This window comes from Enhydra lutris, unplaced genomic scaffold (assembly GCF_002288905.1).
Source record: "Enhydra lutris kenyoni isolate GAN:26980312 unplaced genomic scaffold, ASM228890v2 scaffoldscaffold8, whole genome shotgun sequence".
NCBI lineage: Eukaryota > Metazoa > Chordata > Mammalia > Carnivora > Mustelidae > Enhydra > Enhydra lutris.
The window spans coordinates 26,108,019-26,135,736 of NW_019154092.1; the positions used below are offsets into that span (position 1 = coordinate 26,108,019).

Here is a 27,718-nt window from a genome sequence, read left to right on the forward strand (position 1 = left end):
CAAAAAGTAGAATCAGACCTATCAATACAGAGAACAAACTGACGGTTGCCAGAGGGGAGAATGGTGGGGGGCTGAACAAAATGAGTGAAGAGGGGTGGAAGATAAAGGCTTCTAGGTATGGAATGAATTAAGTCACAGGAATAGAAAGCACAGCAAAAGGAATAGTAATATTGTAACACTGATGTAACAAGACACATAGCAGCTACACTTGTGGTGAGCATAGCATAATGTATAAACTTGTCAAATCACTAAATTGTACACCTGAAACTAACATAACATTGTGTGTTAACTATATTCAAGTTAAAAAAAAATGCATTCTAGGTAAAAAACAAGATGGAACGTGACACAAAAGAAGATCCCATATGTTCTTGAGAAAGTAAAGACCCTAGACTGCCTGACTTCATTTTATCCTCATTTAATTTTTTCAGATCAGTGTGAAAATTAAGCTCAACATTTAAGCTGAAATAACAGGGCAGAGATTAGCAGGTCCATATCCCACATACACCGTACTTATGATTGGAACAGCATATCCCCAACTTTTATGTTCCACTCTCTAAACCTGACTAGTTCTATTCCATCCTCTCCACTGTCATACAACAAAAAAGCACAACTAATAGCTTATCACAATGATGCTCACCACTGTTTCCCAAAGCAGTATCTTCCAGAGTTCTTAGAAAGTCTTTATAGAACAGCCAGGTAAAATATGTCTGGTTGTTGCAACTGTTTGGCACAGTTTTGCATAATTCAGTAGATTCTTTTGTATACCATTAAAACTCTAAAGTCAGATTAAAAAACTGTAAGAACTTGTTTATACTGAGAATATTTTCTTTTTCCTGAGAGGAGTTTACCCTTTGAATACTGCTTCAACAAATCCACTTCTTTTGAAATAGAAACAAACTACAGTATGAACAGGATTATCTTTGTAATTATTTATTAGAAGAATTCACATTTAACTTGATTTTATTTAAATGTCTACAGGTGCTCATATTGGTTCATGGAGAATTGCGAATAGAGGTAAAGTATGAAAAAGTTTTTTGTAACTAAAATAATAGTTCAAAAAATTAAAATTGTATTGGGAAAAGTAAATATTTCTTTAATGTTTAAAACTATTAAATAACTGTGAAAATAAAATTAAAACCAGCCCAATTTTAAATACCAAGAATGTATAAATGTCATTATTGTACTTTATCTTATGTGTTCTTTCTTATTTTAAACAAATCAACAGGTTTTTATTAAACACATCCTAGGTACCCAGAGCAGTGAGATATTATGGAATATATAAAGGAAATATAAAATATGATTCAATGCCAGTATTAAAAACCATATGGTTCTGTAATTGTTTTAGATATTAAATGTTCTCTCTTTGCTTGACAAAGTGTGAGGTCAAGCAAAGTAGACTTTCGACAGTCCTAGATACTATGAAACAACCTAGGTGTTGATAAGCAATACTCAAATCAAAACTTTTTAACAATGTGCATAATAAAATGGGATGCCTTTTCACATAAGACAAAGGGTCAACACGGAGAAGATGATACTGCTGTACAAGGCAAAAGGAGATACAAACGTGAATGGGTGAAATTTGCAAAACCCTGCCGAGAAAGAGAAGACAACTCGAAAAGGAATCCAATTGCCAAAGTAAGTCACATCAGCAGGGGCAATATGCAGTTTCAGAATAAATGTAATAGATATAAATTAAAATGATATGGCAATCCATTTATCAAAATGCAGACTGGGGAGTCCATAGAACAAATAACCTGATATTTTCAACCACATAAAAAAAAAAAAAACCCTAATAATAATAATATAGAATGAGATGAAGGCACTATGGCTTCTAGAGTAATAAAAAATAATTAAGAGACAGGGGGACCAATTTCAATGAATATGCCTTGCTTAGATCTGGATTCTAGCAAACAAATAGAAAAAAATATATGATGAGGAATTTGAGGGGCAGGGCAGGGGGTTATGGGGGGAAAGGAGGGAAAAATGAAACAAGATGGGACTGGGGAGGGAGACAAACCATAAGAGAATCTTAATCTCAGGAAACAAACCGAGGGCTGCCGGGGGCCTGGGGGGCGAGAGGGAGGGATGGAGTGGTTGGGTGATGGACACTGGGGAGGATATGTGCTATGGTGGGTGCTGTGAATTGTGTAAGACTGATGATTCACATACCTGTACCCCTGGGGCAAATAATACATTATATGCTAACAAAAAATACATATATGGATAAGACAATAAGATAAATGGTTGGGGACCCATGTATTCGTAATGATTAAGACTGGGTGATGAGATATATCAGGTTCATTATACTAATCTAACTTTATATATATTTGAAATTTTCCATATTAAAAAGCTGGAAAATTATAATAATAAAAATAAAATAATAATAAATAATTTATTTTAATAAACATGTTTAACACTTACTGTATAGTTCCTTTCCCCTTTTTCTCTCCAGCTCCCCCTATTTAAACTAAAATAATTGTCTTTTTTTAAAAGATTTTTATTTATTTAATTGACAGAGAGAGACAGCGAGAGAGGGAACACAAGCAGGAGGAGTGGGAGAGGGAGAAGCAGGCTTCCTGCTGATCCCAGAACCCTAGGATCATGGCCTGAGCCGAAGGCAGACACTTAATGACTGAGCCACCCAGGCACCCTTAAATAAATGTCTTTTTTTCAAAAAATGTTCTCTGCTAAGGAAAGGAGCATTCAGAAGTAGTCTTTTCAATATTAAGTATCCATGACTTTCTCTCCACATTTTAACATCACCATGGGGGCCACAATCTGAGCAAACATTCTAGAGCCAAAATGATTAATATGTGTTGGTCCATGCTGGTCAATAGATGCAACAGTTTGAAATATTTCACATTCCCAGTATTCATCAAGCAAAAAGTAACAATGACAGGGTCAGAAAGAGTGAATAAAATAAAAAGAAGACTTAAGACTATGAAGGTGGAGAAATGGGAAGGAAAAGGCCTGACTGATGATCACATTCACATTTTGGGTGTTTGGGGCTTCAGATTACTTCAGATTTCCAAGCAACCCAGAAAATTACCTACCGAATTTCTGGAATGGGAATTGATCAACCCCCTTTTGGAATCTTTGTTGTTGACAAAAACACTGGAGAAATTAACATAACAGCCATAGTTGATCGTGAGGAAACTCCAAGCTTCCTGGTAAGTTTATGTCCTCAATATTGGGCACCCTTATGTGTGTGCCTGGTGGCTTTAGAATGTGCTACTCTTCTACTGGTTAATTTAGAAGAGAGATCAGTGCATGAAAAATTCCACCAACAAATAACCATGTTCGTCCCTCTTATAAAGAGCCTTCACTTCTGGATGTGCCCCTGAAGGAATTTACTAGGAGGGTGCATGAGTAAGCATTGAAGTCCAACATGCATCCTGCAAAGAGAGTTTCACACTCTTTGTATCACATGACAGTACCAGCTTGGAAGAAGGGGCAGCTTGCCTAACTGGCCTGCCCACTGTGGGTACCTTTACTTCCTTTGTCTAGTTTTGGGGGGAACATTTTTCTTCTGTGCAAAAGAAGTCTGTATATGCTAGTAGGGGCTTTATTTCTACAAGTTTTAGTAGTATGCAAACTGAGTTTATATTAAGTAACATTTCCCTCCTTTTTCTAGATCACGTGTCATGCTCTAAATGCCCTAGGACAAGATGTAGAGAAACCACTTATACTAACGGTTAAAATTTTAGATGTCAATGACAATCCTCCAGTATTTTCACAAAGTATATTTGTGGGAGAAATTGAAGAAAATAGTGCTTCAAGTAAGTCCCTTACAGTATCTACCACTTCTAATTTTTTTTTATTTTAAAATACAGGTATCACTATAGTCATCATTTTATAAGCTAATTTATTCTCCTAGTTTTACCAGTAGTCTTGCAGAAAAATTCATCCAAATAACCCGGGTCTTACTTTCTAATATTTTTATTTGAGCTAATTATCCACTGCCATTGTATCTCTAGGTCATGGTCCTGTTATGAACTTAATAGTATCTTACTCTCTATACATAAGTCACATGAGTACCTGGTAGTCATAAAGCTACAGGGGTGGCCTTAGGTAGCCTGGATGCATCAGCTAGACTTTTTAGATTATAAAGGAAGAGACACACTAAATTACTTGGATAATCTGGGGAAAAGGGAGAAAGACAATGCCATCCATCAAGGGAAGAAATTAAGACAGAAAATAGTCTCAACTCCAACACAGCCAAGGCTTAAGGACAACAGGAAGTTTTGGGTTTTTTTTTTTAAGATTTTATTTATTTATTTGACAGACAGAGATCACAAGTAGGCAGAGAGGCAGGCAGAGAGAGAGGAAGGGAAGCAGGCTCCCCGCTGAGCAGAGAGCCCCATGTGGGGCTTGATCCCAGGACCCTGAGATCATGACCTGAGCCGAAGGCAGAATCTTTAGCCCACTGAGCCACCCAGGCACCCTAACAGGAAGATTTTTATAGAAGGCAGCACAGTTCCGCCTGATTAAGAAAGACAGTAAGAGACACTGCAACTGACATTTAATTCATTTTTGAGCATACAGATAGATTTAAGATTTTAAAAAACAAAGGTCAATTTGAAATTGTGTTGAATATATAATGTGAAAAGAATGTCAATTCTTACATATTCTTTCATGAGATTCTTCTGTATTTCTAGACTCACTGGTGATGATACTAAATGCCACGGACGCAGATGAACCAAACCACTTGAACTCTAAAATAGCCTTCAAAATTGTCTCTCAGGAACCTGCAGGCATACCCATGTTCCTCCTAAGCAGACACACTGGGGAAGTCCGTACTTTAACCAATTCTCTTGATCGAGAGGTAAAGCAAGGCATTTGGGAACATTCGATAATAAAAGATTTGATTGTAAGAAAGTTGAGAGAGGTGACCCCACTTTACCTGAGGACGAAAGGAGAAAGGAAAAGATGTTCTCCGTACTCAACTGGGCCAATCTAGGGAAATTGTTTGCATTTCAATATGATTCTAGTGGGGTGAGATGTGTACCTAAGAACTGTCCAATCAGTTGTACCCTAAACAAACAAATATCAGCATATCAGTGGGAGGTCAAGTGGAGAGTAAAAGAAGGCATGGAAGCATACATGGACAAAGACTGAACTGTGACTAATTCCTTATTAGGTGGAAGAAAAATAAATTTCTTAGATGATAGAAGAAATTTCTTTCTGGAAGAAATCCTTCTCTGAGGTTACATTTTTTTTCTACTGACTAGTTTTAATTTTACCCCTGCTTCCAGAACACTAAAGAATCCTTGCTCTCTCTTCCCCATTATCCTACCACTATAACTACCATCACCACCACCAGTGCCATCTTGATCACATACAATATCCCATCAGACTTTATATTACTTATGCAAATGATTCTCAAATAGACCAATAGGAAAGCTCTATTAGTGAACTTCCCTCAAATAAGCATCCTACCATCCTCACTGCCCGTTTTTGCTCCAAGTGTAACTTTCTTGCCCTAAGAAGCTCACAAAAGAGAAACCTGGTCTCCAGGGCCCCACATGCCTCCTCCATGCTGGACAATGAAACAACTCAAGTGAACCTTCTAGAGAATAAACCAGGAGCTTGAATATTTTCACCTCTTTACCCATAGGAAGCAGGTAGTTTTCTTTGTATTCTTGGCACGGGAGATAAATTATTTTTCTTTGTTTTTCTCCAAATTTAGCAAGTTAGCAGCTATCGGCTGGTTGTGAGTGGTGCCGACAAAGATGGAGAAGGGCTATCAACTCAATGTGAATGTAGTATCAAAGTGAAAGATGTTAATGATAATTTCCCAGTGTTCCAAGACTCTCAGGTACACCTTGTCCTCCTTGAAGAATCATGATATATATTTTTTATTTTTCATTTTGTCATTCTAATTCAGTATTCATTTGCCTGCTGGCTTCTATTTAGGTTCTCTGCACTTTTCTTTAAAATAAGCTTTTGTAAAATATAAGAATTTAGTAACCAGCAAGAGGCAACACATAATGTGAGAATTAATGATTAATTCTACTCAGAATCTCTTTAGATAAAACCTGACAAGAACTCTTAAATTCTGCTTCTCTCCTTTTTAGTATTCAGCACTTATTGAGGAAAATACTTTAAGTTCTGAGTTGCTTCGATTTCGAGTTACAGATTGGGACGAAGAATTCACAGATAATTGGCTTGCAGTGTATTTCTTCACCTCTGGAAATGAAGGGAATTGGTTTGAGATACAAACTGATCCGAGAACGAACGAAGGCATCCTGAAGGTGGTTAAGGTAAGGCCTATTTCCCTTCCATGGTAAAAATATTCCATATGAGCCCAACTATCATTTCTGCAGATAAACTTTATTCACTTATTAATAATAAAAAGTAGATAGAATTTTTTAAAGACACATGCATAGCCCCATTACCTAAGGGTAGCTTTTTTAAAAAAATTTATTTCCTTCCAGGAAGGATGATTTATTTCCTTCCAAGCTATCATAGTAAACACAAATACACTAATATATGTATATTTATAGGTGCGCTTGCTTAATGCACAAGAATGTGAAACCAATTTCTTGACTTAATCTCGTTTACTCTCTACAACTGAAGATGGGAAAGGACAAGAATACATGATATTGTGGCTTGTGAATTTGTCACCTTGCTTTAAGTGGATTAGTTACAGTCATAAGAGGGGGAAAATACAAGTTTTTGGGAAATGGGCATATATAATTAAATCTGCAATACAAAAAAGAGCAATTGAGTAAACCTTCCATTTAACATGCTTGGCTGTAACAGTCACCCCCCCCCCACACACACACAAATACAGAATCCAACCTTCAATAACATAAGGATATTTCTGCCTGGACACGATATAGACTAGAAAAAATAACCACTATTTGAAGGCATTCCTTGGCACATACTGAACTCTATAGGACTTTCTTTATTTCCTTGAGTCCAGTAGAGTGACAGACCCATAAGAGACCCTTAACAAGGAAACTGCTGGAATCCCCGAATGCAGGAAGCCATGTGAGCAGTTCCTATTACTCTGCTTTTCAGAGGGAAGGCTATAACCATCACTTGCAAGGGTGTGTTATAAACTCCCAGCAACCCCTGAAAATGAGGTCTTCCCTCTCTCCTGTCTTGGTGTCATCTAGTCTTCTAAACTAGATAAGAATCAGAGAAATTAGGCCTTATTATTCCATCATAACATTTCCTCACAACAAACAGCCAGTCATCCAATTCTGCCCTAGAAATTGTCCTTAAAGTCTGGCTCTGGTCTTCCTTTCTATGGCCTGTGATCTACAGGGCCTTTCCTTCTTACTCCTACATGACTGTAATCACTCCTGATAGATCTCCTTACCTCCTGTTTCTACTTCCCTTCATCCTCTTACTACCAATGTGAATTACTCTGTTCTTTAAAATCTTTCCTTGTTCTCCATTGGCTGTGAAAGTGGCCCTCCATTCATTGCTCATTTGCATCACCAGTGGGAATATAGGAACAATTGGTTCAGTTGGTCTGTGAGGAAGCCCAGAAGACAGGACTTAATGGCTCCACAGAGAACTCTAATTGCAGCCAGGACTGATGATCAGCTGCTGGCCTTGAAGATGACCTTCGGCCTCCTCAGAACTGTGGACAAGGCCTCTCACCCTGTCACCTTCTGTAACTCTGGGCATTTGCAAATGTTTCACCTCTGCCTGAAAAACTCCTCCTCAACCTTCAACCTTCAACACTCAACTCCCTTGAAACTTCTCAGAAGGTTTCCTAACTGTCCCCAGCAGAAGTGTTGACTCATTTTTGCACATAGACTCTATAATTTCTTCTGTCACTTACCCATTGTATTATAATTACCTATTTATATTTTCTCTTCCACTTACTCTTTCTCTTCCATGCCACTGGAAGAGCTCACAAAACTAGTCATTGCAAACTTAAAAACTCAAATCCAGATCCCTTACCTTAATTATTTTCAGTAATGTACAAATGTAACACAAATGAATATTTTCTTATCTCATCACACTCAGAAAAATATATCAGTGAAAGAAAAAGCCCTCCTGGGATTCCTCAGGACTTGACTTGGGCCACCCCAATTAATGGGTCAAACAAATAGTTATCATAGAAGACCATCTAAAAATGGTTCTACAAAGAGTTGGGGGGCCACCCCCCCCCACACTGCTTTGCAGAGGCATATTTGCCAACTAAATTTATTATGAGAGTTTGCCTTTGCCACCTAGGAATTTCCAGTCAGGAAAGACACTATTACACATGAATACAATAGCTATTCTGGGAATGGTTATAACTGCCATTTATTTATAGGAATGTATTATGGGACTAATTTTGTGCAGTCCTCACAATGATCTGATGAGGTGAAGTTTTGCAGTTTTTTTCAAAGTAAAAATTTGAGAATCAGAGAAATTAAGTATTGTGCCATGAGTCACACCACTATTAGGCAGCAGAACTAGTTAGTATTCAAGCCATGCTATCATAGCAAATTCAGGATTCTTTCCATTGTACCACACAGCCTAAAGAAACTATAATGATGTTTTAGTAGTCTAAAAAGAGGTCTGCCATTTTGTAAATATCAGTTACCAAGGTGAGGTCTTATGAGTTAAGAATTTCAATGGTTTCTCCATCTCAACATTATAATGACTTCTGAGGCTGTTTTGGTATATAGAAATAAAAGGGTCATTCATAGCATGGGACATAGAGTTCTCTTATCCTATTCTGGGTTTGCTGGATTGTATCTCTGTGATACTTCTTTCCTTCTCATTTTATTTATTTATTTATTTATTTATTTATTTATTTATTTATTACTCTAGGCTCTAGATTATGAACAACTACAAAATGTACAACTTGGTATTGCTGTCAAAAACAAAGCTGAATTTCACCAATCAATAATTTCTCAGTATCGAGTGCAGTCAACCCCAGTCACGATCCAAATAGTCAACATTAAAGAAGGAATTACATTCCGTCCTGCTTCCAAGACATTTACTGTGCAGAAAGGCATAAGTAGTAAAAAACTGATCAATTATGTTCTGGGAATGTATCAAGCCATTGATGAGGATACTAACAAAACTGCCTCATATGTCAAGTAAGACTGTTTTTACATTATTCTGATGTGGTTTTAATTTATAAGCTACTACAAAATAATATAAACTTTTATATGCCAAGAATACAAAGAGACACAAAGGGGCCAACTCAAGGAAATGGCTAACTCAAGAAGAGACTTATAGCCAAATCATTGGAACATCCTGGGCTATGAGCAAAGAAAACATGAGCATAAGTTAAAGTGGAAACTAAGAGAAGAATGCCTTAGCCTATGGAGAGGAATCAGGAAAAGATCTTACAGAAACTCTCAGTTGAGTTTAAAAAGAGTAGTTCCGGGCGCCTGGGTGGCTCAGTGGGTTAAAGCCTCTGCCTTCGGCTCAGGTCATGATCCCCGGGTCCTGGGATCGAGCCCCGCATCAGGCTCTCTGCTCGGCGGGGAGCCTGCTTCCTCCTCTCTCTGCCTGCCTCTCTGCCTACTTGTGATCTCTGTCTGTCAAATAAATAAATACAAATCTTTTTTAAAAATAAATAAATAAATAAATAAAAATGAAAAGAGTAGTTCACCATTAGACCACGGTGCAATCAAATAAAACTGTACACACAAAACAAATATGCCCCAAATATAAGAACACCAGGCAAAGCAGATACTGTAAGAGCAAGAAAGAAATTACTTTATTGCACAGAGAAGAAAATTGAAAAATCAGACTAATACTTAGGGATTATGAAATACTGCTTGTCCACGCTAATATGCTGATTTTCTGCCACTGTATATTTCCATGTCTTAAATTAAGTATAAATACATTAAACATAAAATCAGCTATTTTCATTAAGCAGGTAAACATTCCATATTTGAAAAAAAACTATATATTTTTTTCTGTCATAAACAGGTATATCATGGGACGGAATGATGGTGGTTTACTATTCATTGATTCAAAAACTGCTCAGATCAAATTTGTCAAAAACATCGATCGGGATTCTACTTTCATAGTTAACAGGACAATCACAGCTGAGGTTCTGGCCATAGACGGTAAGAGAAATATTTCAAAATGGGGCTCCTGGCAATGCTCAGGCAATAAGCAAACATAAGAAAATAAAACAAAAAAATAAACGCCAAAAATCATATCACCTGAGGAAAGAGCAAAAAGTACTAAGGGAAACAACAGCAATTATTCATAATCCTACAACAGAGAAATTTTTACTTCACTGCTTTATTGTTTTTAATTGTCAACACTGAAAAAATTTTCTTCAATAAACTTTTGTATCTTGGATAGTAAAAATAAATCATTGTTTATTCCAAATACTTTGGCTTAAGCCTTAGGAGCAAAAATCTTCCACACAGTGCTGGGTTCATGCAGTAGGATACATTTAAGAAAACTTGTTTTTATGTTGATTTCATTTGTAATCAGTGAATTCGTCACCTTACAGGTTTTGGTTCCAAGCATATTAAATTAATAGCCTATGCTACTAGAGACACCAGCCAAGTTAATAAATTTAAGCTTGCTCTTTACAAGATGTAGAAACTAAATGACATCTTTTTACTTGTAAGAATAACGAATATAATTTCTCACGAGAAGACATACTAAGTTGGCTGCATGCAAGTGACATTTAAAAGGTTTTTTGGGGTACAACGTATTCTGTATATGTCCTTAACTCTAAAATGCTATTCTTACAGAAAACACAGGTAAAACATCTACAGGCACCATATATGTTGAGGTACCTGGTTTTAATGAAAATTGTCCAACAATCATCCTTGAAAAGAAAACAATTTGTAGTTCACAACCTTCTGTGGTTGTCTCAGCTAGAGCACTAGACAATAAGTATTCTGGTCCCTACACGTTTTCTCTGGAGGAACAACCACTAAAATTGCCAGTTGTCTGGAGTATCACAACACTCAATGGTGAGTAATAGTAAACTTGCTTTTGTAAATGAAAAAGTTGCTGCTTCTTTATATTTTCAGAGGGATAAAAGAGTTCATTTGGGAGCAAGTCTTTTCCAAGAATAATTGAAAAAGTTCTTTGCAATGAAGATGTGGTCTAGCCTCATGAATTTCTTCTTTCTTCAAAAGAGAAGAGGAATGATATGTTCGTGCTATTTAATATTTTTTATGTGCAATCTAATTGTTTTGTATTTTTAATGTCTTATTTCTGCCTCCACAGCACACCATAAAAGAATAGAGTTAGCCATCAATTTTATTGCACAGCTGTTTAAATTTCTAACTATACAAACTCTTCCTAACCAGGCAGACTGTGAACAGATTTGAAGCACAGGAGGGGTCGCCTGTTCAAGGCTCATAGGAAGTGCTACTTAGTCTGTCACTAGTTAGGAATCTTGACAGCATGGCGGACTGAAATTCCTATTAGCCAGTGGGAAAGAGTTCATCATCCATCCTTCCTTTTCTTCTCACTTTTATCATGCTAATTTTACATGTTTTATGTTTTCTAGGTGTCTCCTAGAAATAGCCATTGAACTTAATAAGAATCTTCTCACTTGTCTCTAGATCTTTGCTGAACCAATCTTGATTCCCTCCATGAATGTGCTCTATTGTTCCCTAGTCATAGGTATCAACCATTGCTAGAGTCACCAGAGCATTCTTGTTCACTGTGGTCTTCTTTCCTAAGCCCTTACTGATCTAGGCGGAAGTCCCTAGTTCCAAAGTATCCATGTAGCTTTTGGCTCCAAATGGGTTTACCAGCATATGACCAATGAAAAACCTGCAAAAGAAACATCAGAGAGAGACAGGACCTAGCATTGGACATGGCGGCTTGAGTGAAGCAGGACAAGGCAACAGTGGTTAGACTGAGTGGATCAGGCATAACATCAAAGGGGTTAAGATGTTAAGAGTGGTTTAGTTGACACAGCTCTGCAGCTTACAAGAGCTGCTAAGGGAGCCCACTTAGAAAGGGACAACATAGGAATGGAGAACGGAGAATAATCCATGTTCATGAGTCAGGTGGGCCACAGGCTGTCACCTCAAAACATCCTATACCACTGGCCTTTGCGCACACAGATGAAAACTATCAGGATCAGCGGAAGTAGTGGAAGCCAAAGTAGAAGCTCAGTCTTAATAAGTCGGGCACAAAAACATGGACGTAGAGTGAAAGCATAGGTCCAGAGGGCCACAGAAGCATTCAGGGGGTTGGTGCAGACATACAGGAGATTGGCTAAGTCCAAGGGGAGGGGGCTTGATATTGAAATGTTACCTGCCTTCCATCACCTTTCAAGAGGAAAACTGCGGTAGAACTGAGTCTTCATGGGAAGCTCTAACAGTCCCATATGGGGCAGAAAAAAGGACATGATGGAAGTGCAGCCCTGTTTACCCAACTGAACCCCAACTTCTCACTCTCAGAACTCCTCCAGCCTCACCTTATCAGCCTCCCTATTTGGGACAACGATGTTTAAGGCAACCTGGGTCTGTTAATACAAATAAGTAGTTTTAAGGGCAAACGATGCCTGTCCTGCTGCTGATTTGTGTGATTGTTTGTCCTCAGGTACTTCCGCACTCCTAAATGCCCAGCAGCCACTGTCTCCTGGATCGCACAGTATCTCCCTCACAGTTACCGACAGTCAGGACAGACAATGCGAGACACCAGAGAGCCTGACTCTGGAAGTCTGCCAGTGTGACAACAGGGACACCTGCAAAACTTCAGAGAAGAATAAAGACCCTGGATACACAGCTGGAAACAGAACATCAGGGAGGCTGGGGCCTGCTGCCATCGGCCTGCTACTCCTTGGTCTTTTGCTGTTGCTATGTGAGTATGCCAAAGCTGACTTCTGTTTTTGATAGGGAATCAGGCCTTCGGGCTGCATGGTAAATACCATCTTTGCAACGTACAACCATTCCTTAATGGTGTTACAGGCAAAGATTGGGGTAACACTTTCAGGAAGAACCGGAAATGTTGAAAGTTAATATGTCGCTTGCCAATAATCTATATTCATAACACAACAAGGCAAGTCATATATATGTTAAACAGGTAGAAAACAGCCCAAGAGAATCAACAAGAAAAAAATTTAAGCATGAACACTTTCTATACACCGCCAGTAATGTTCATCCTCAGAATAATGCTTTTACCCACAATGCAGCATCTTCTAAGATGTCTTCTCTGTAGACATAAAATAGAAAAGGAACCCTTGCCAAGTAAATCTAGAGAAAAATGTAAAGTATATAGGCTTTGAGCTTTATAATGAACATTATTAATACATCATAGGCTCTGAAAGTTATTGCTTAATCCAGCACTTCCTGAAAATAGCTTACCACTACAAATACACCCTCTTAAAGGCTCTCACTTAATAAGATTAAGCTTATTAAACACATTTAGGGAATGTGGGCTTTTTATTTTTTTTTAAAGATTTTGTTTATTTATTTGACTGAGAGAGATCACAAGTAGGGAGAGGCAGGCAGAGAGAGAGAGAGGAGGAAGCAGGCTCCCTGATGAGCAGAGAGCCCGATGCGGGGCTCGATCCCAGAACCCTGAGATCATGACCTAAGCCAAAGGCAGAGGCTCTAACCCACTGAGCCACCCAGGAGCCCTTTTATTTTTTTATTTTAAAAATAAAACGTTTTATTTTTCAATAAAAGTAAAATTTATTTATTCAATGGATAGGTTTCTAAAATGCTTCAATTAAATCAAAGTCTTGTGATCAAATAGAATTTTTAATGTAATAGGTCTCTATTTAAAGGAAATTCATGGCAAATTCTTATATAAATAAGAAAAATCCTTGATAAATTCATATTCATTTCCCAAATTTATTATAGAACTATAGGCTTTTCTTCATGATAAATAAGTCTATGCCAGCCCCTTCATTTAAATTTTTCTTAAATTTGCACAGTATTTTTAAACCACAAGGTGCAGAAAATTACATGACGAGCCCTCATATAACCAACCGTCATTCAGATTTAATAGATCTTAATATTCACCATATCTGTTCAGATCTCTTTTTACAAAAAAGAAAGAAAAAGAAAAGGAGGAAGTTGCTATTCACACATCTAGTAACCTCCCACACATGCCATATATTCTTCTTCTACCTTCCCCAAAAATGTTTACTCTTCTGCAATTAACATGCATTGTTTCATTTCACAGCTGAAATTGACTCACCTTTCAGTTTTTCAATATCATATTAGTCAATTTCAAAACCAAAGATTTTTCAAGTACATGGATGTGAGTCTTAACACAAGCAGCCTGCTGGAAAGGGAACTTGATTCTGGTTTTCATGTAGTTCACAGGTTTATGCATGTCTAGCTCTATGGAAAAAACGATACTATGATGCAACTATAATAGAAATGAATACAAAGGGGTATTATGCAGGCTTTGTGGAGTAGGTGAATCATCAATCTGAGCGTTGGAAAGTGAGGAGGATATAGAAAGCACAAAAAGAGGGATATTTGTTCCCAAAGGGTACCAGCATGGGCCAAAGCCAGAAACGCTTTGCATGTTTTAGGAATCACACCTTGGGAGGCTAATGCATGGGGAGATTGTGGACAGTCAAGGAGATGAAACTGGAGATGCACTGATACCAATTTGAAAGGGCTTACATACATATGTTACAGTGTTTGTGCTTTAAGCTATGAGAAAAAAGAGTTGCTATGAGAAAAAAGCCTAGCATGTTCAAATTTTGTTTTAAAAAGATAACATTGGCCAAGCTGTGTACCGTAAATTAGAAAGGAAATAACAGTTAGGAGGTTCTTCTACTAGTTTCAAAGAGATGATAGAAGCCAGATTTAGACATGAGACTGGAAAGGAAAGGATAAGTGTGTAAGGCATTACATGGCAAAGATTTGGAGACTAACAAATATGAAGAGTAGTTAAGAAATCCAGATGAACCATTGAATTCAGTTGTCACTTAAATGAAATTGCAAATACTAGAGGCAGCACAGATACATATAGTAGCGTTTTGTCAGTATTTTGAAATACTGACTTTTAGGGTGTTGATATAACCTAAGGCAAGCCATTGTACATTTGGGATTGTGGCTCAGGATAGCAATCCAAGAAAGTACACCGTGTTAATCCCACAATCATATTTGCTTTCTGTGCTCCTACCATTTGAAAAAATGCCAGGTTTTGATTTTTGTGCATGACAAAACACACATTTTTTAGTCTGCAGAAATATATTCAAGACTTTTAAAAAGTTTCTCTGGATACATATATAAAAACCAAATATATATTGTAGATAACAATGATAGCAAGATCTCTAAAAGATGATTTATGCCCATCTAAAAATACTCACCATACAGGTGTATATCCATCACCTTAAAAACTAATTTGTCAACGAGTAACATTCAATTCTTCCCACACACTTAACAAAGTCATAGAATTGAGAATGGCAATAAATTAAAAAAGCATGTAGAAGTATCATTTATATGAACACTATATAAATTTTAAAAAATACATCAATTATATCCAACCTATTTTATTTATAATATAGGACCAACCTAATTTGTGTAACTGATATAGCCCTTCCAGACAATACTAGCAAATCCTCATACCACTCACTACTGTCCTTTACTTATACTACTAACTCATTTAATCCTTATAACAGCTGGTGATGTATATAATATTTATTCTCCCATTCTCTGAATGAATTACTAGAGGCAAGAAAGGATGATATAACTTACCCAGCAGGTGAGAGGTGGAGCCAAAATTCAAACCCTACAACCCCTAACTAAACTACCTCTGGGTGGACAGAATTCAAACATGAGGATTCAATAGATCCTGACTAGCCAGAGGTGGGGGTGGGGTCACTAAACTACCTAGCTTTCCAGAACTTCCCTTCAAGGGAGAGTTTAGTATTTTCCTCTTGATTCATTAGCATAAGAATGATGTTAGTCTTTATTGCTGAGATGTGACAGATCTTACAGATGTGCACAGAAGAATGAAAATTACTCAGACAGGAAAGCCCCTCCAAGCTAGGGATTCTCAAGTCATAATTAAGAGTGCAATGGTATTAGCTCATCACTCTAGTTGCGGAGGGAGTTTGCTGGTTAATTGCTGTTTACTAAGAGATGACTAGAGTCCAGATTACAGGATTATCCTGCCCACCTAAAATCCTGACCATCCAGGTGCATATTCCCCTGACATAATATACATTGCTCAAAATGTTCAAATAAATTATATATATATATATATATATATATATATATATATATATATATAAAAAAAAAAAATAGTTAAGAACTCAAAGACCATTTTTATCTTTCCTCCAACAGTGACTTTTTTTTTTTTTTTTTTTTTGAGAGAGAGATACAGTGAGAGAGAACATGAGAGGGGAAGCAGTCAGAGGGAGAAGCTGACTCCCCGTGGAGCTGGGAGCCCCATGTAGGACTTGATCCTGGGACTCCAGGATCGTGACCTGAGCGGAAGGCAGCTGCTTAACCAATGAGCCACCCAGGCGCCCCAAACAGTGACTATTTTAAGAAAATATACATATCACAAGAATGATCAGATCTGTATCCTCCAGTTCACAATCATATGAAATTTTAGGATGCTTAATTTACATTTTATTTTGTAGAAACTAGTTTTGCTTTCTATTAGATTTTCCATGAGTCCTGAAATACTGTATTTTCTTCGTAATGTTTCAGACAATTGTTATGTCGCATTGTTTCCAAATGATTCAAATGTTCCGATATTTTGTTTTCCTTTATAACTAGTGGCCCCCCTTCTGCTGCTGACCTGTGACTGTGGGATGGGTCCTATCCGGGGAGTGACAGGAGGATTTATTCCGGTTCCTGATGGTTCAGAAGGAACAATTCATCCGTGGGGAATTGAAGGAGCCCATCCTGAAGACAAGGTGAGGACCTAGTTTCTAAAACGTTTCTTTCAAACACATAGAACAAAATTAGATTTATATTCAGATAGGAAAGGGGGTGATAGGGTATAAAAATAAGACACTTCTTGACCTTTAAAGACCTTTGTGAGGGCTGAAATAAATGGAGCCTTTTAGAATCACAGCTCTTCAGATGTCCAACCATAAAAATGGTTACTTCTGTAAGAATTTGGACTTATTCTAAAGTCACCTTTTGCAAAGAGCCATATTCACCCATAGTACCATGAAACTGGTTCATATGTAAACTTATTTATTTCTTTAACATGGTTTGCAGGAAATCACAAATATTCGCGTGCCACCTATCACTGCCAATGGAGCTGATTTCATGGAAAATTCTGGTAAGTCAACATCAAATGGATTTTTGAAGGCAATACTGGGTTAAATAAGCAATACTGAAAAATAAAAAGTGTTCTAAATCATTTTTTAATAATTTTCATATATATATATACACACACGCTGGGAGATGTTACCACTAAAATAGGGTTTCAATGAAATGATTTACTATTAGTGTATTAGTCAATTCCATGGCCAAGCTTGGGTTTCAATAAGTTCATTGAAATTCATTGCCCACTGATGCCACATTTTTAATATCCAAAGATTTGTTATACATTTTCCAAACTTTAATAAACTGAAGTAGAGCTCTCAGTCACTTACTAATTTTTTAATTAGAAAATATTTCACACATGTAGAAAAATGTAGGGGCGCCTGGGTGGCTCAGTGGGTTAAGCCACTGCCTTCAACTCGGGTCATGATCTTGGGATCCTGGGATCGAGTCCCGCATCGGGCTCCCTGCTCAGCAAGGAGCCTGCTTCCCTCTCTCTCTCTCTCTGCCTGCCTCTCAGCCTACTTGTGATCTCTCTCTGTCAAATAAATAAATAAAATCTTTAAAAAAAAAAAAGAAAGAAAAATGTAAAGGAAAATATACCAAATACTATGTGCCTACCACTCAACTCTGCCTATTTTTACCATTGGTAATATTTGCAGTTAAACCTCATATGTGCACATTCTCAATCTTATTGCCCTTCTTCCTACCCCAAAACTAACAATACCCAGATTTGAGTTCAAGTATCAGTTTTATATTCAGTCATAATGGGACAAGATCATTTATGCTCTCAAATAGGTGAACTTATTTATTTCTTTGGTTTACCAAATAACTATTTTATTCATCTTGTCTCAATGCCACAATTAAGGCATAAACTACAGGAACAATATGACCTAATGCCTAATGTTAAAGTTTATCTTAACCCCATACTTAGCAATAGATTGTTTTTAAATGTCTAGCCTACAAAATCTGTATGAGATCACTGCAAAATGTCTGCCTTTATCAGCTACCCCAATCCTCACCTGCTTCTCCGATTATAATTACATAGCAAAAACTATACTCAGAATTCTCTAGAAAAAATTAACTTTCCATGAAAGTGTAATGTAAAGGAAGGAGAATAGTCATAACTCTTTAAATTGTCTTCAGACACCAAGACACTAAATTAGCATCTGCTAATTTGTATGATTACATTATGGATGTTTCCTCTTTGGTTTCCATATTGAAAGCAACGATAGCTTAATTTTAATTTCTTCTTTTTCTTGAAAACAAATAAGCATTGCATTACAAGTTTTCCATGGCTGTGTGCTGAATATTCTGTTTTTACTTTTCTATTTCTGGCTGTTGTCACTGAAAATCTATTTCCTGTGTATATTTTTTAATTAGTACGTTTCCAGAGCTATTCCATCTGCGAGGATCCTCTGTACAGACTCATGTCCTCTGTTACTCTCTCATAACAGACCCTAGAATGTTCTTATCACCTCTACTCATATAATTGTAATCTCTCCTACTTATTTGCCTTACTGGGTATCTGCCCATTGATATCAAAAAACAGTAAAAAAAAAAAAAAAATTACAGCATAAGATGCTCCAGAATTTTCTTCCCTGTTTTTAGAAGTTTGTACGAATATATACGCTGGAGGGACAGTGGTGGAAGGAACCTCGGGAATGGAACTGACCACCAAACTTGGAGCAGCTACAGGATCTGGAGCCGCTGGAGGGTTTGGAGGAGCCACTGGACTTGGCATTGGTTCTGCAGGACAGTCTGGAACAATGAGAACAAGGCATTCTACGGGAGGAACCAATAAAGACTATGGTGAAGGAGCAGTAAGCATGAATTTCCTGGACTCCTACTTTTCTCAGGTAATGTGGTAGAAAACTCTGTGGCTTTATTATCTTATGTACATTAGGGATCTTTTTTCTTCGCAATTCATTGTTGTTGTACTTACAGCTTGTTAAAATGTAAGAAAAAAATAGGGTTTTCTGCCAAAATAATGCAGATAACCTAAAGTGATGGCCAAAATTGGGCCACTAGTCAAAAGGAAAAATGGTAGGTAGACACAAAGGGAGAGAATATAACAAGGGGAGCCTCCTCCCTCTGACTGGAATAACAATGGAAAGCAAAACCTTTTGTGTGCCAGGATCAGCAGCATCCTCTGCAGAAATACAAAGCAGCCTCTTTTCTGTTTCCTGTACCATAAAGTATGTCAAAGGTGCATATTTTTCTGAGACAGGGTTATAGTACTCTTCACATTTTCAAAAGAGTCCATGCCCCAAAATGCTGAAGAACCATTAAATTAATGACCCAGAAATAAAAGTGGGAAAAAAGGGATGTGATCAAAAGTCAGATGAAGTGTCAGGAAGCATAGAACTGAAAAGAAAACGGATTCAAGAACAGAGAGGACTTTAAGAGGCAGGTCTTGCCTCTTGGTTGGTACATCAGTAGAAGAGATTTCCTACAGAGTTTTGGTATCAGACCTGGTAAATTCTGGGATCAGAACTGTTGCTGAGAAGGTAGAGTCTCACACTGACTAGCAGGGAGAGCTTGTTTGGGATGGGTCTCTTGGGATATTCTGAGATGTGGTGTGGGCCCTCGTTACGGGTCCCCCTCCCGCATGGGTCCGGAAATCTAGGCCAAGGCCCCAGTCTGGCTGAGAACTGGCTTAGATGGTGCAAGTGGGATGCCTGTCCCCACCCCTAAACACAAAGACATGCATTTACAGAAGCACATACAGGGACCCCCACACTGGGCCCAGTGAATAACCTCCAGGCTTTGAACACGTTGGTTTTGTAGGTCCAAATCCATGCCAGTGCCTTCAAAACCCAGACTTAAAACATGAGCCTAGGCCAGACTCAATTCCGAAGGAATGACAGCTACGCTGTTCTCCAAACACCAGATAATTTCTCTGACAAGATTGCTGATACCCAGAGTATGACTTTGCTTCTGTGGATTGCCTAAATTACACATTCATGATCAATTCTTGAGTTCTACGAACAGTATTGCATTCTTCAGCTGAGACTCTTTGAAAATTCATTTTTTCCACTTTTCTCCCTCTTTAGAAAGCATTTGCCTGTGCAGAGGAAGACGATGCCCAGGAAGCAAATGACTGCTTGCTGATCTATGATAATGAAGGAATGGGTGCCCCCGGTTCTCCCGTGGGCTCCTTGGGTTGTTGCAGTTTTATTGCCGATGAGCTGGATGACAGCTTCTTGGACTCGCTCGGCCCCAAATTTAAAAAGCTTGCAGAGATAAGCCTCGGGATCGATGAGGAAGCCCAACGATTTCAGCCACCTTCCAAAGACAGCCATTTGGGCATGGAACCCTGTGGCTGTTCCCTAGGAGTCCAACAGCCAGAATCTGTTAGGGGCCAGACTTTGTCAGGCAGTCAAGGAACTTCTGCTTTGTCTGCTTCCGGCTCTGTTCTGCAGCCAGCTATTTCCATCCCTGACCCTCTGCAGCATGGTAGCTATTTGGTAACAGAGACTTACTCGGCCTCTGGTTCTCTCGTGCAACCTTCCACTACAGTCTCTGAGCCACTTCTCACGCAAAATGTAATAGTGACAGAAAGGGTGATTGGTCCCATTTCCAATGTTCCTGGCAACCTACAGACTCCGATGGAGATAAGGGGGTCACGTAATATGATCTGTATAGAAGATCCTTGTTCCCGTCTGATATGACCAGAATGAACTGGAATAACATATTGGCTGAATATATTATTTGGACCAAATTGTTCAAAGGAGCATAGCAAAGCTCACAGAATTGGTCTAATTGGGCACTTATTTTGGACTCTCCTAAACCGATCTTGATCAGTTTAAATTTTCTAGTTAATATCCCCAAACTGGGTCATGTTGTCACTCTCACTTCTCAAATACCATTCAAGTGGTAGTAAATCTGGATGTTTCTCAAAAAATCTTAAGATTATATTCAGTGGGAAAATTCCAATTAATAATTAACAACTTTTAAACTTCTATTTTTGCAGTACCAAAGAAATGTATTTGTCCATTTAAATAAAATGCAGCGTGTTTTATTGGATTAAGCACTTGGAGTCAAGAGCCCCAGTTCTTGTCTCCGTCACCTTTTCTTATGTCACTAATAACGACGTAAGAGTCATAAGGTCTTTGCTAAAGCATTTTGAGCTGCTTGGAAAAGGGAAATAGTTGCCGCTGAGTTGTCATCTTCTCGGTGTTGGGAGACCCTAAGTGCATCTTTTGCTCAAGCTAAGGGCTACTGGCTTATGCATTAAACTTGCTATATCTATATCCCTCCATTCTCAAAATACAGTTTGATAAGAAAATATCATAGAGCATTTAGGAAAGTTTAGTATGGTGTAAATATTTTGTGTTTTTCTAAATTACTTTGAAAGGATCTATCCAAAGAAAATATCTTACTTTGAGCTCCTTTGTATACATTTCTCACTACAAATCTTGTGTTAATAGTTCTTGAAAATTACTCTCTATTTTTTAAATATCAGTGAGTAGGTGTAATTTGCATATGACATATAGTGATGTTTATTATGTTAACAATGTCTACAGACTTTGTGAGAATACAAAACATGGTTTTTCTCATAAGGAAAAGAGGCCTCTGACTAGATTAACATACGGTGAAATTTTTGAATATGTATTATAAGCCCCGTTTCAAGTCAAAAAGGGAGATGGAAAGGGATTATCATTAACCTCTATTTTATTAAGCCTCAGTCCTTTGAAACAGCTACAACAACTAAATTCTCTAGCAAAACAATGAAGATTTTGAATTCATTACTTCATACATGTTGCCATGATAGCAGTGCAGCTCTTCAAATCATTTCAGGTCATTCATCTTCAGCCTTTAGCCCCTAGAGAACACCCTACCTTCTTAATCAACATTCTTGTCTTAGCTGAGTCTTTACAAGGTCATTGTCCAGCTCCACTATCTCTAATTGTATATAGAAGATTTCTCCCTGTTTTGTTGCCATATTCAAAATCTATTTGTTTTTCCAGATGGAATGCAAAGTAATAAAGTGTCTTTTAACACAGAAGGATACAGTCCTAAGCCTCCCTGGGGGGAAAGAGACCTCCTAAATGTCCCTACATCTAACATCCTTCTCTCTCCCTGGTGTCATGCATGACTACCAGGAAGGTATGTGCTAGGATGGCCAAGAAGAGCGGGCAATCTGTTCTTTTAAGATAATCCTGCTGTTTCAACAACACCTGCAGTGTGCCCATCTTGAGGTGAGGGGGCTTAGACCCTGTGGAGCAGCTGCCAGGTCCTGAGGAAGCTGCCTTGCTATTATCACTGTGGCCTCTTCTCAATGGAAGCTTGTCCTGGAGTCTAGATCACACATGGTTGACTTGTGCTTCTGTGATGCATGAGAATTAAATTAATAATCATAATAATCCTTATTTCAAGTTCAAAAGTGTCTTCAGGATCCTCAAAGAATTTTGGCGTTGCCTCTTAAATCCCAACTTATGATGAAATGGGAATTTTGCTGCATTGCCAAACTACAGAGGAAACTATGTCACTGTAGTAAAGGCTCTGTAAGGGAAAAATTGAAATTAAACGTGTTTTAAAATAAAAATAGACTCATCTTGTCTAGAAGGACCTCAAATTGAATTGCCATGTAAAAGTAAATTCAAAGCAAAAATGTATCTGTATTTTTTCACCAAAAATAAAAATTGTTTTAAGCAAAAAAAAAAAAAAGAAAAATGTTTAAAACTGCCTTTTTACTTGATGTATTATAAATTTTAAACAGTATATGCTGAAACTTTAACAGTATAACACTAGGATAATAAAACCGTTGGCAACAAACAGGAGTACTTCCTTAACCATTTAGTAAAAGGTGAACTACTCTAGAATTAATAGTTACTAAGAAATATAAGGTAAGAAACTGACTTACATATGTATTTTTATCAGTATTTTATATATTTTTTCTAGCTGATACCTTTTGTCCATCCTCCCAGGCAAGAAGGAAGTACCTGGGGAATCAGGATCTCTTCTTCAGGTGGAAATAGTGCTGGATGAGGTCAGAGCAGTCTTTTATTAATGAGATGCTTTAAGTCATTTATTACTTGTTTGGTAGTTTGGAATGATCTTTCAAGCAAAAGTTCTGACATGCAATGATGCCTCAGAGACAAAAGCTGGAGTAAAGAGAAGGTAAGGTTTCCAGCCTAACATGATGAAAAATGTACTATGGATCTGGGGACAGCTGTCAGCCCCTGCAGCCTGGATGTGTCTTCCAATAAATGTCTGTTATTTTTATGTCTTCCTTTAAAGGGATGCCACAAAAAGTCCCTTTGGAACTTCAAATCTTGCCTTGGCTGACCTTCCTCATTCTTTAATCCATACAATTCAACTGGGAACTGGTGTATGAGGAGCAGAAACTGGATTAGAGTGGGCGTTGAGTGAAGGAAAGTGGATGGTTTGATTCTGATATTCCAAATCAACCCCAGGAAAAAATGAAGCCCCATGTAGGTAAATTCCAAAAATATCCCCTAATCCTCAATTTATAGAAAGTTTGAAGAATTAAAAACAGCAAGATCAATGTATCTTAACTATCAAAATTCAAGGAAGAGCATGAAAAAACACACTCAACTGACAAGCTTCAATGCAACTAACAATTAAGAAACAAACGTTAAGAATCTCTCCTTCCTGTTATTGGTAATTCAGTGTTTTCTGCACTCCTGCAGAAAATACTGAGAATATGCAGACTGAATACTGAGTATATTCAGACTCCTGAACTGGGTCTACAAATAACTCTGAGTCAGAGATTATATGGCTTAATACCTGTTCAACAACACAATCTGAGATGATTTTTAAGTGGGGGGGCTAATTGATAAAGAAAAGAAGATAACTGTTTGATTTACAGGTGCCAGAAGCAACATGTTCTTCACAATGAAGACTGAGATTCCTTCTGCTCTGCCTGATCCCTCCATGACAAGACATGGGCCCTTCAAGGTTGGTGTCTTTACTTTCTTTTTCTTTTATACATAGACTTTCTTTTATACATAGACTTTCTTTTCAACAAATGCAAAACAGAATAATCTAAACACAATGCAGATACAGTTAAAACTCAAGAGAATCATGATCTAAAAGAACAAGTGCAAATGGATACAGTTACCAGAGCAGGAAGAAACTAGACACTGGTAAGCCTCACCAGCTGGCCAAGACCATTAGTTACATATTCTAATTTAATTGTTACAGTAACTCTAATTATAATGAGGAAAACAGAGATCCAGAGAAGCAAATTACTACCTCAAAGTCATTCAATAAAGTGAAATAAATGTAAAGGTTTATCTACAGTTATTCACAATGGAAAGCAATAATAATATATAACTATTACTCTGTCAAAATAATCTGCTTGCTTTCAGCCCTAAGACTTGAGTAGAGCATGAAAAATTGGAAATACAAAGAAAACAATGAAGATAATTTTTTAAAGACCAGAACTCTAGATAAAATTCTAAAGGTTAAAGAAGCAGTACATTGTAGACAAATATATCTATTTGGACATAGAGGACAGGGCAATCTATATATTTCTATATGTATCTAAGATTGAGAGATAGAGAAAAAGGTAGAGACAAAGGAATGAATAGAAAGAAACAAGTACATGATTTGCTGCTATTTTGAAGTATATGTGAATTTAATTTTCAGGGCACAATGAACATCTCTTCCACATTTAATAAGGAAAATAAACTACCCGAAAGTCATGGAATCTCTTTTCTGGTCAACTCCTTAAGGATTACTTTGATAACACACTATTTAGAAGAGGTCATGTGTGACATGTAGCTAGATGTAAAAGTAACTTTATATGGAGAGATTCTGATTCAACATTAATACATATTGAGAAATGATCAACACAGTAAGTCTAGGTAACATCCATCACCATACAGTTATAAAAAATTTTTTTCTTGTGATACGGACTTGTAAGATCTACCCTCTTCACAACTTTCAAATATGCAATTCAGTATTATTAACGATAGTGACCGTGCTGTATATTATATCCCCGTGACTTATTTATAACCAAGTTTGTACTTTTTGAACCCTTTCACCCATTTTCCCCACCTCCCATGCCCCACCTTTGGCAATCACCAGTCTGTTCTCTGTATCTAAGACCCTGATTTTTGTTTTATTCCATTTCATTTTTTTATATGATAACTCTAAATGGGTCCTCCCACCTCAGTGTTTCCATGATTTGTAGAAAACAACACAACTGAACAACTACAAGTACTATTTTACGCCTCAATGCTATCTCCCCTTCCATAGATATTTCATGAAGTACCATCATATTTTTAAGTTTATGCCTTGGAACATCTCTGATGTTTTCTGTGCACTGAATTTTTCATTATTAGGTTAGCAAACAGTAAAAGTTGTGTGAAAACACAGAGTATGAAATTCTAATATAAGCAAAACACTCAGATTGAAAGAACTTGTATATCTTCCTTTCCTCAGAAGGCAAAGGAAGTATTTATATTCTTTCATAACCAAAAGAGGATTTCAAAGAACTCTCTTAATTATAAAGCAGCACAGAATCAGGTAATCTTGTATTTATTTAAATGGGATAATGACATGGTTTCCACTCCTGCAAAAAGGCATTGTAACTAAGCCAAAAATGAGTATTTAAACACAAAAAGTGAGATTAACTTCAGTCATGTCTTTCCACGTCCAACTGACCATGTTGATAGTAAGAATTATGCGGTCCTAACCTGGGGGTAACACACACACACACACACACACACACACACACATACACACATACCCTCAGGTAAGCAAGTAGCTTGGTGTAGCTGAAGCAGTGTCTTTCCATCATCAGACCCATGGAACAGACAGTGATGCTTGGTTTGTGTTGCAGATAGAAAGTTTCTGCATGCAGAGTCTGCTCTCCAGATTTATTATTAAAAAGAAAAGAATCACCTAGATTTTCCACTTAATTTTTCTTCAGGTAAAGCATAATGAAAAGCCTTGTTTGACCAAACTCTTAATTATTCTCATGTAGGGCTGACATCCTCAACTTTAGATTAGCAGGCAACTGTGTCATAGGAAGTGGAAGTATTAGTCAAAGAGCACGAAGTTTCATTTAGATAAGATGAATAACTCTGAGAGATCTACTGTACATCATAGAACCTATAGTTAGCAATAATGTATTGCATACCTAAATTTTGCTAAAAGGGTAAATCTTGTATTCAGTCTTCTTGTCATTAATAATAATAATAATAATAATAATAATAAATAAGAGAGAGGGAGGAAACTTTTGGAGGGAATGAATAGTTTCATGGCATAGACCGTGGTGATGGTTTCATAGGTGTATACTTACCACCAAACTTATCAAGTTATACACATTCATTATATACAACTTCTTATATGACAAAAAATTTAATATGTAATAAACAGTCTAATAAGTTCTGACAATATTCCTTCCTGCATCTTCCCTCTTCCTCTCAGCTGTTATAAATTGCTATTAATTTTTCCTCACAAGTTATGGTTGCTACAGTCGAAATATAAGTTAATCTTCTAACTCACCACTCTTCCTCCTTTCATTTTCTCAGACTCTGCAACAGAAGGGTCTGTTGTACTGATCTTTGGAAATTCTTTCAAAGAGGCAAACCAGCAACAAAGACATTTGCTGGCAAGATGATAGAAGCTCTTCTATTCTATGCAAACCTATTTCACACCAAAGCCTCCAGAACAAGCCAACACATGTTCTTGCTACTTCTGCCCGCTCCGGCTGGGAAAGGATGTCTCCATTGAAAGAACAAGTCAGGAGATGTTATTGAATATTTTGATAGGAAACATGGATATGTTGGGCAAAGAAAGCCTGCTAAACTTTGCACAAAATCAAAGCTACTACTCCAGGGCCCATGAGAAAATTATAAAATGTCATTCTATCTATTAGTAGAGCAAAACAACTGTATTATATTTTAATGATTAACAAAAGATAAACTTGAATTTTTTTAATGTGGTTTGTTTTTTAATTGTGTATTTTAAGTTAACAGTTAAGAGGTCAAGCTTTGGAGATAACTATTTGAGTTCAAACCCTAGCTTCACCACTTACTAGCTGTGTGTTCTTGGGCACGTTACTTAATCACTCTGCACCTCCCTGGAGTATTATTATGGAAATAATAGTCCTTACCTACATCAGGAGGTTTTTGTAAAAAGGTTATAAGCATGCACTTAGTACAGAGTAAGTGCTCGTAAAGATTGTTATTTTTTATTGTTTTTATCATTATAATTTAAATCTTTAAAATGAACTCAACTTAGAGTTAAGAGTACTGACATGCAAAGTATTAAAACTATACAAACTCAAAACATCTACATTATCTGATCCAAAACCTTGTTTTACAGATGTTCAAACATGCTGAAAAGCAACTTGTTTATCAAGGGCAGAGTTGGGAATTGACTAGGTTAATTCTCTTCCTGCAACTCCAAACTGCCACTACAATATTTCTTTTTCACTAATCTTTTGCCTCATTCACAGAGGCCACTCCACACTAGACACTCCTTTGAACACACAAGCAAAGAGAGACGAATTTATTCATACCAAATTGTATCTTAGATAGCCAAAATGATGAAAATCACCAGATGATTATAAGTTTTCAGTT

The 27,718-nt window shown here is 37.2% G+C and overlaps 1 protein-coding gene across 1 annotated transcript in view; it reads left to right on the forward strand.

Moving 5' to 3' along the window:
* LOC111142623 (desmoglein 3) overlaps positions 1-22,932 on the forward strand; it is a 33,616-nt gene extending 10,684 nt beyond the window's left edge. Inside the window, exons 2-16 of the mRNA XM_022495932.1 lie at positions 979-1,014; positions 1,507-1,635; positions 3,015-3,170; positions 3,635-3,779; positions 4,659-4,825; positions 5,690-5,818; positions 6,078-6,263; positions 8,785-9,056; positions 9,901-10,040; positions 10,686-10,910; positions 12,502-12,762; positions 16,656-16,795; positions 17,106-17,169; positions 18,765-19,012; positions 20,210-22,932. Of these exons, the coding sequence (XP_022351640.1) occupies positions 979-1,014; positions 1,507-1,635; positions 3,015-3,170; positions 3,635-3,779; positions 4,659-4,825; positions 5,690-5,818; positions 6,078-6,263; positions 8,785-9,056; positions 9,901-10,040; positions 10,686-10,910; positions 12,502-12,762; positions 16,656-16,795; positions 17,106-17,169; positions 18,765-19,012; positions 20,210-20,827 (2,916 nt within the window). The 3' untranslated portion in view covers positions 20,828-22,932. The remainder of the gene's footprint in view (positions 1-978; positions 1,015-1,506; positions 1,636-3,014; positions 3,171-3,634; positions 3,780-4,658; positions 4,826-5,689; positions 5,819-6,077; positions 6,264-8,784; positions 9,057-9,900; positions 10,041-10,685; positions 10,911-12,501; positions 12,763-16,655; positions 16,796-17,105; positions 17,170-18,764; positions 19,013-20,209) is intronic.
* Positions 22,933-27,718: the final 4,786 nt, after the last annotated feature.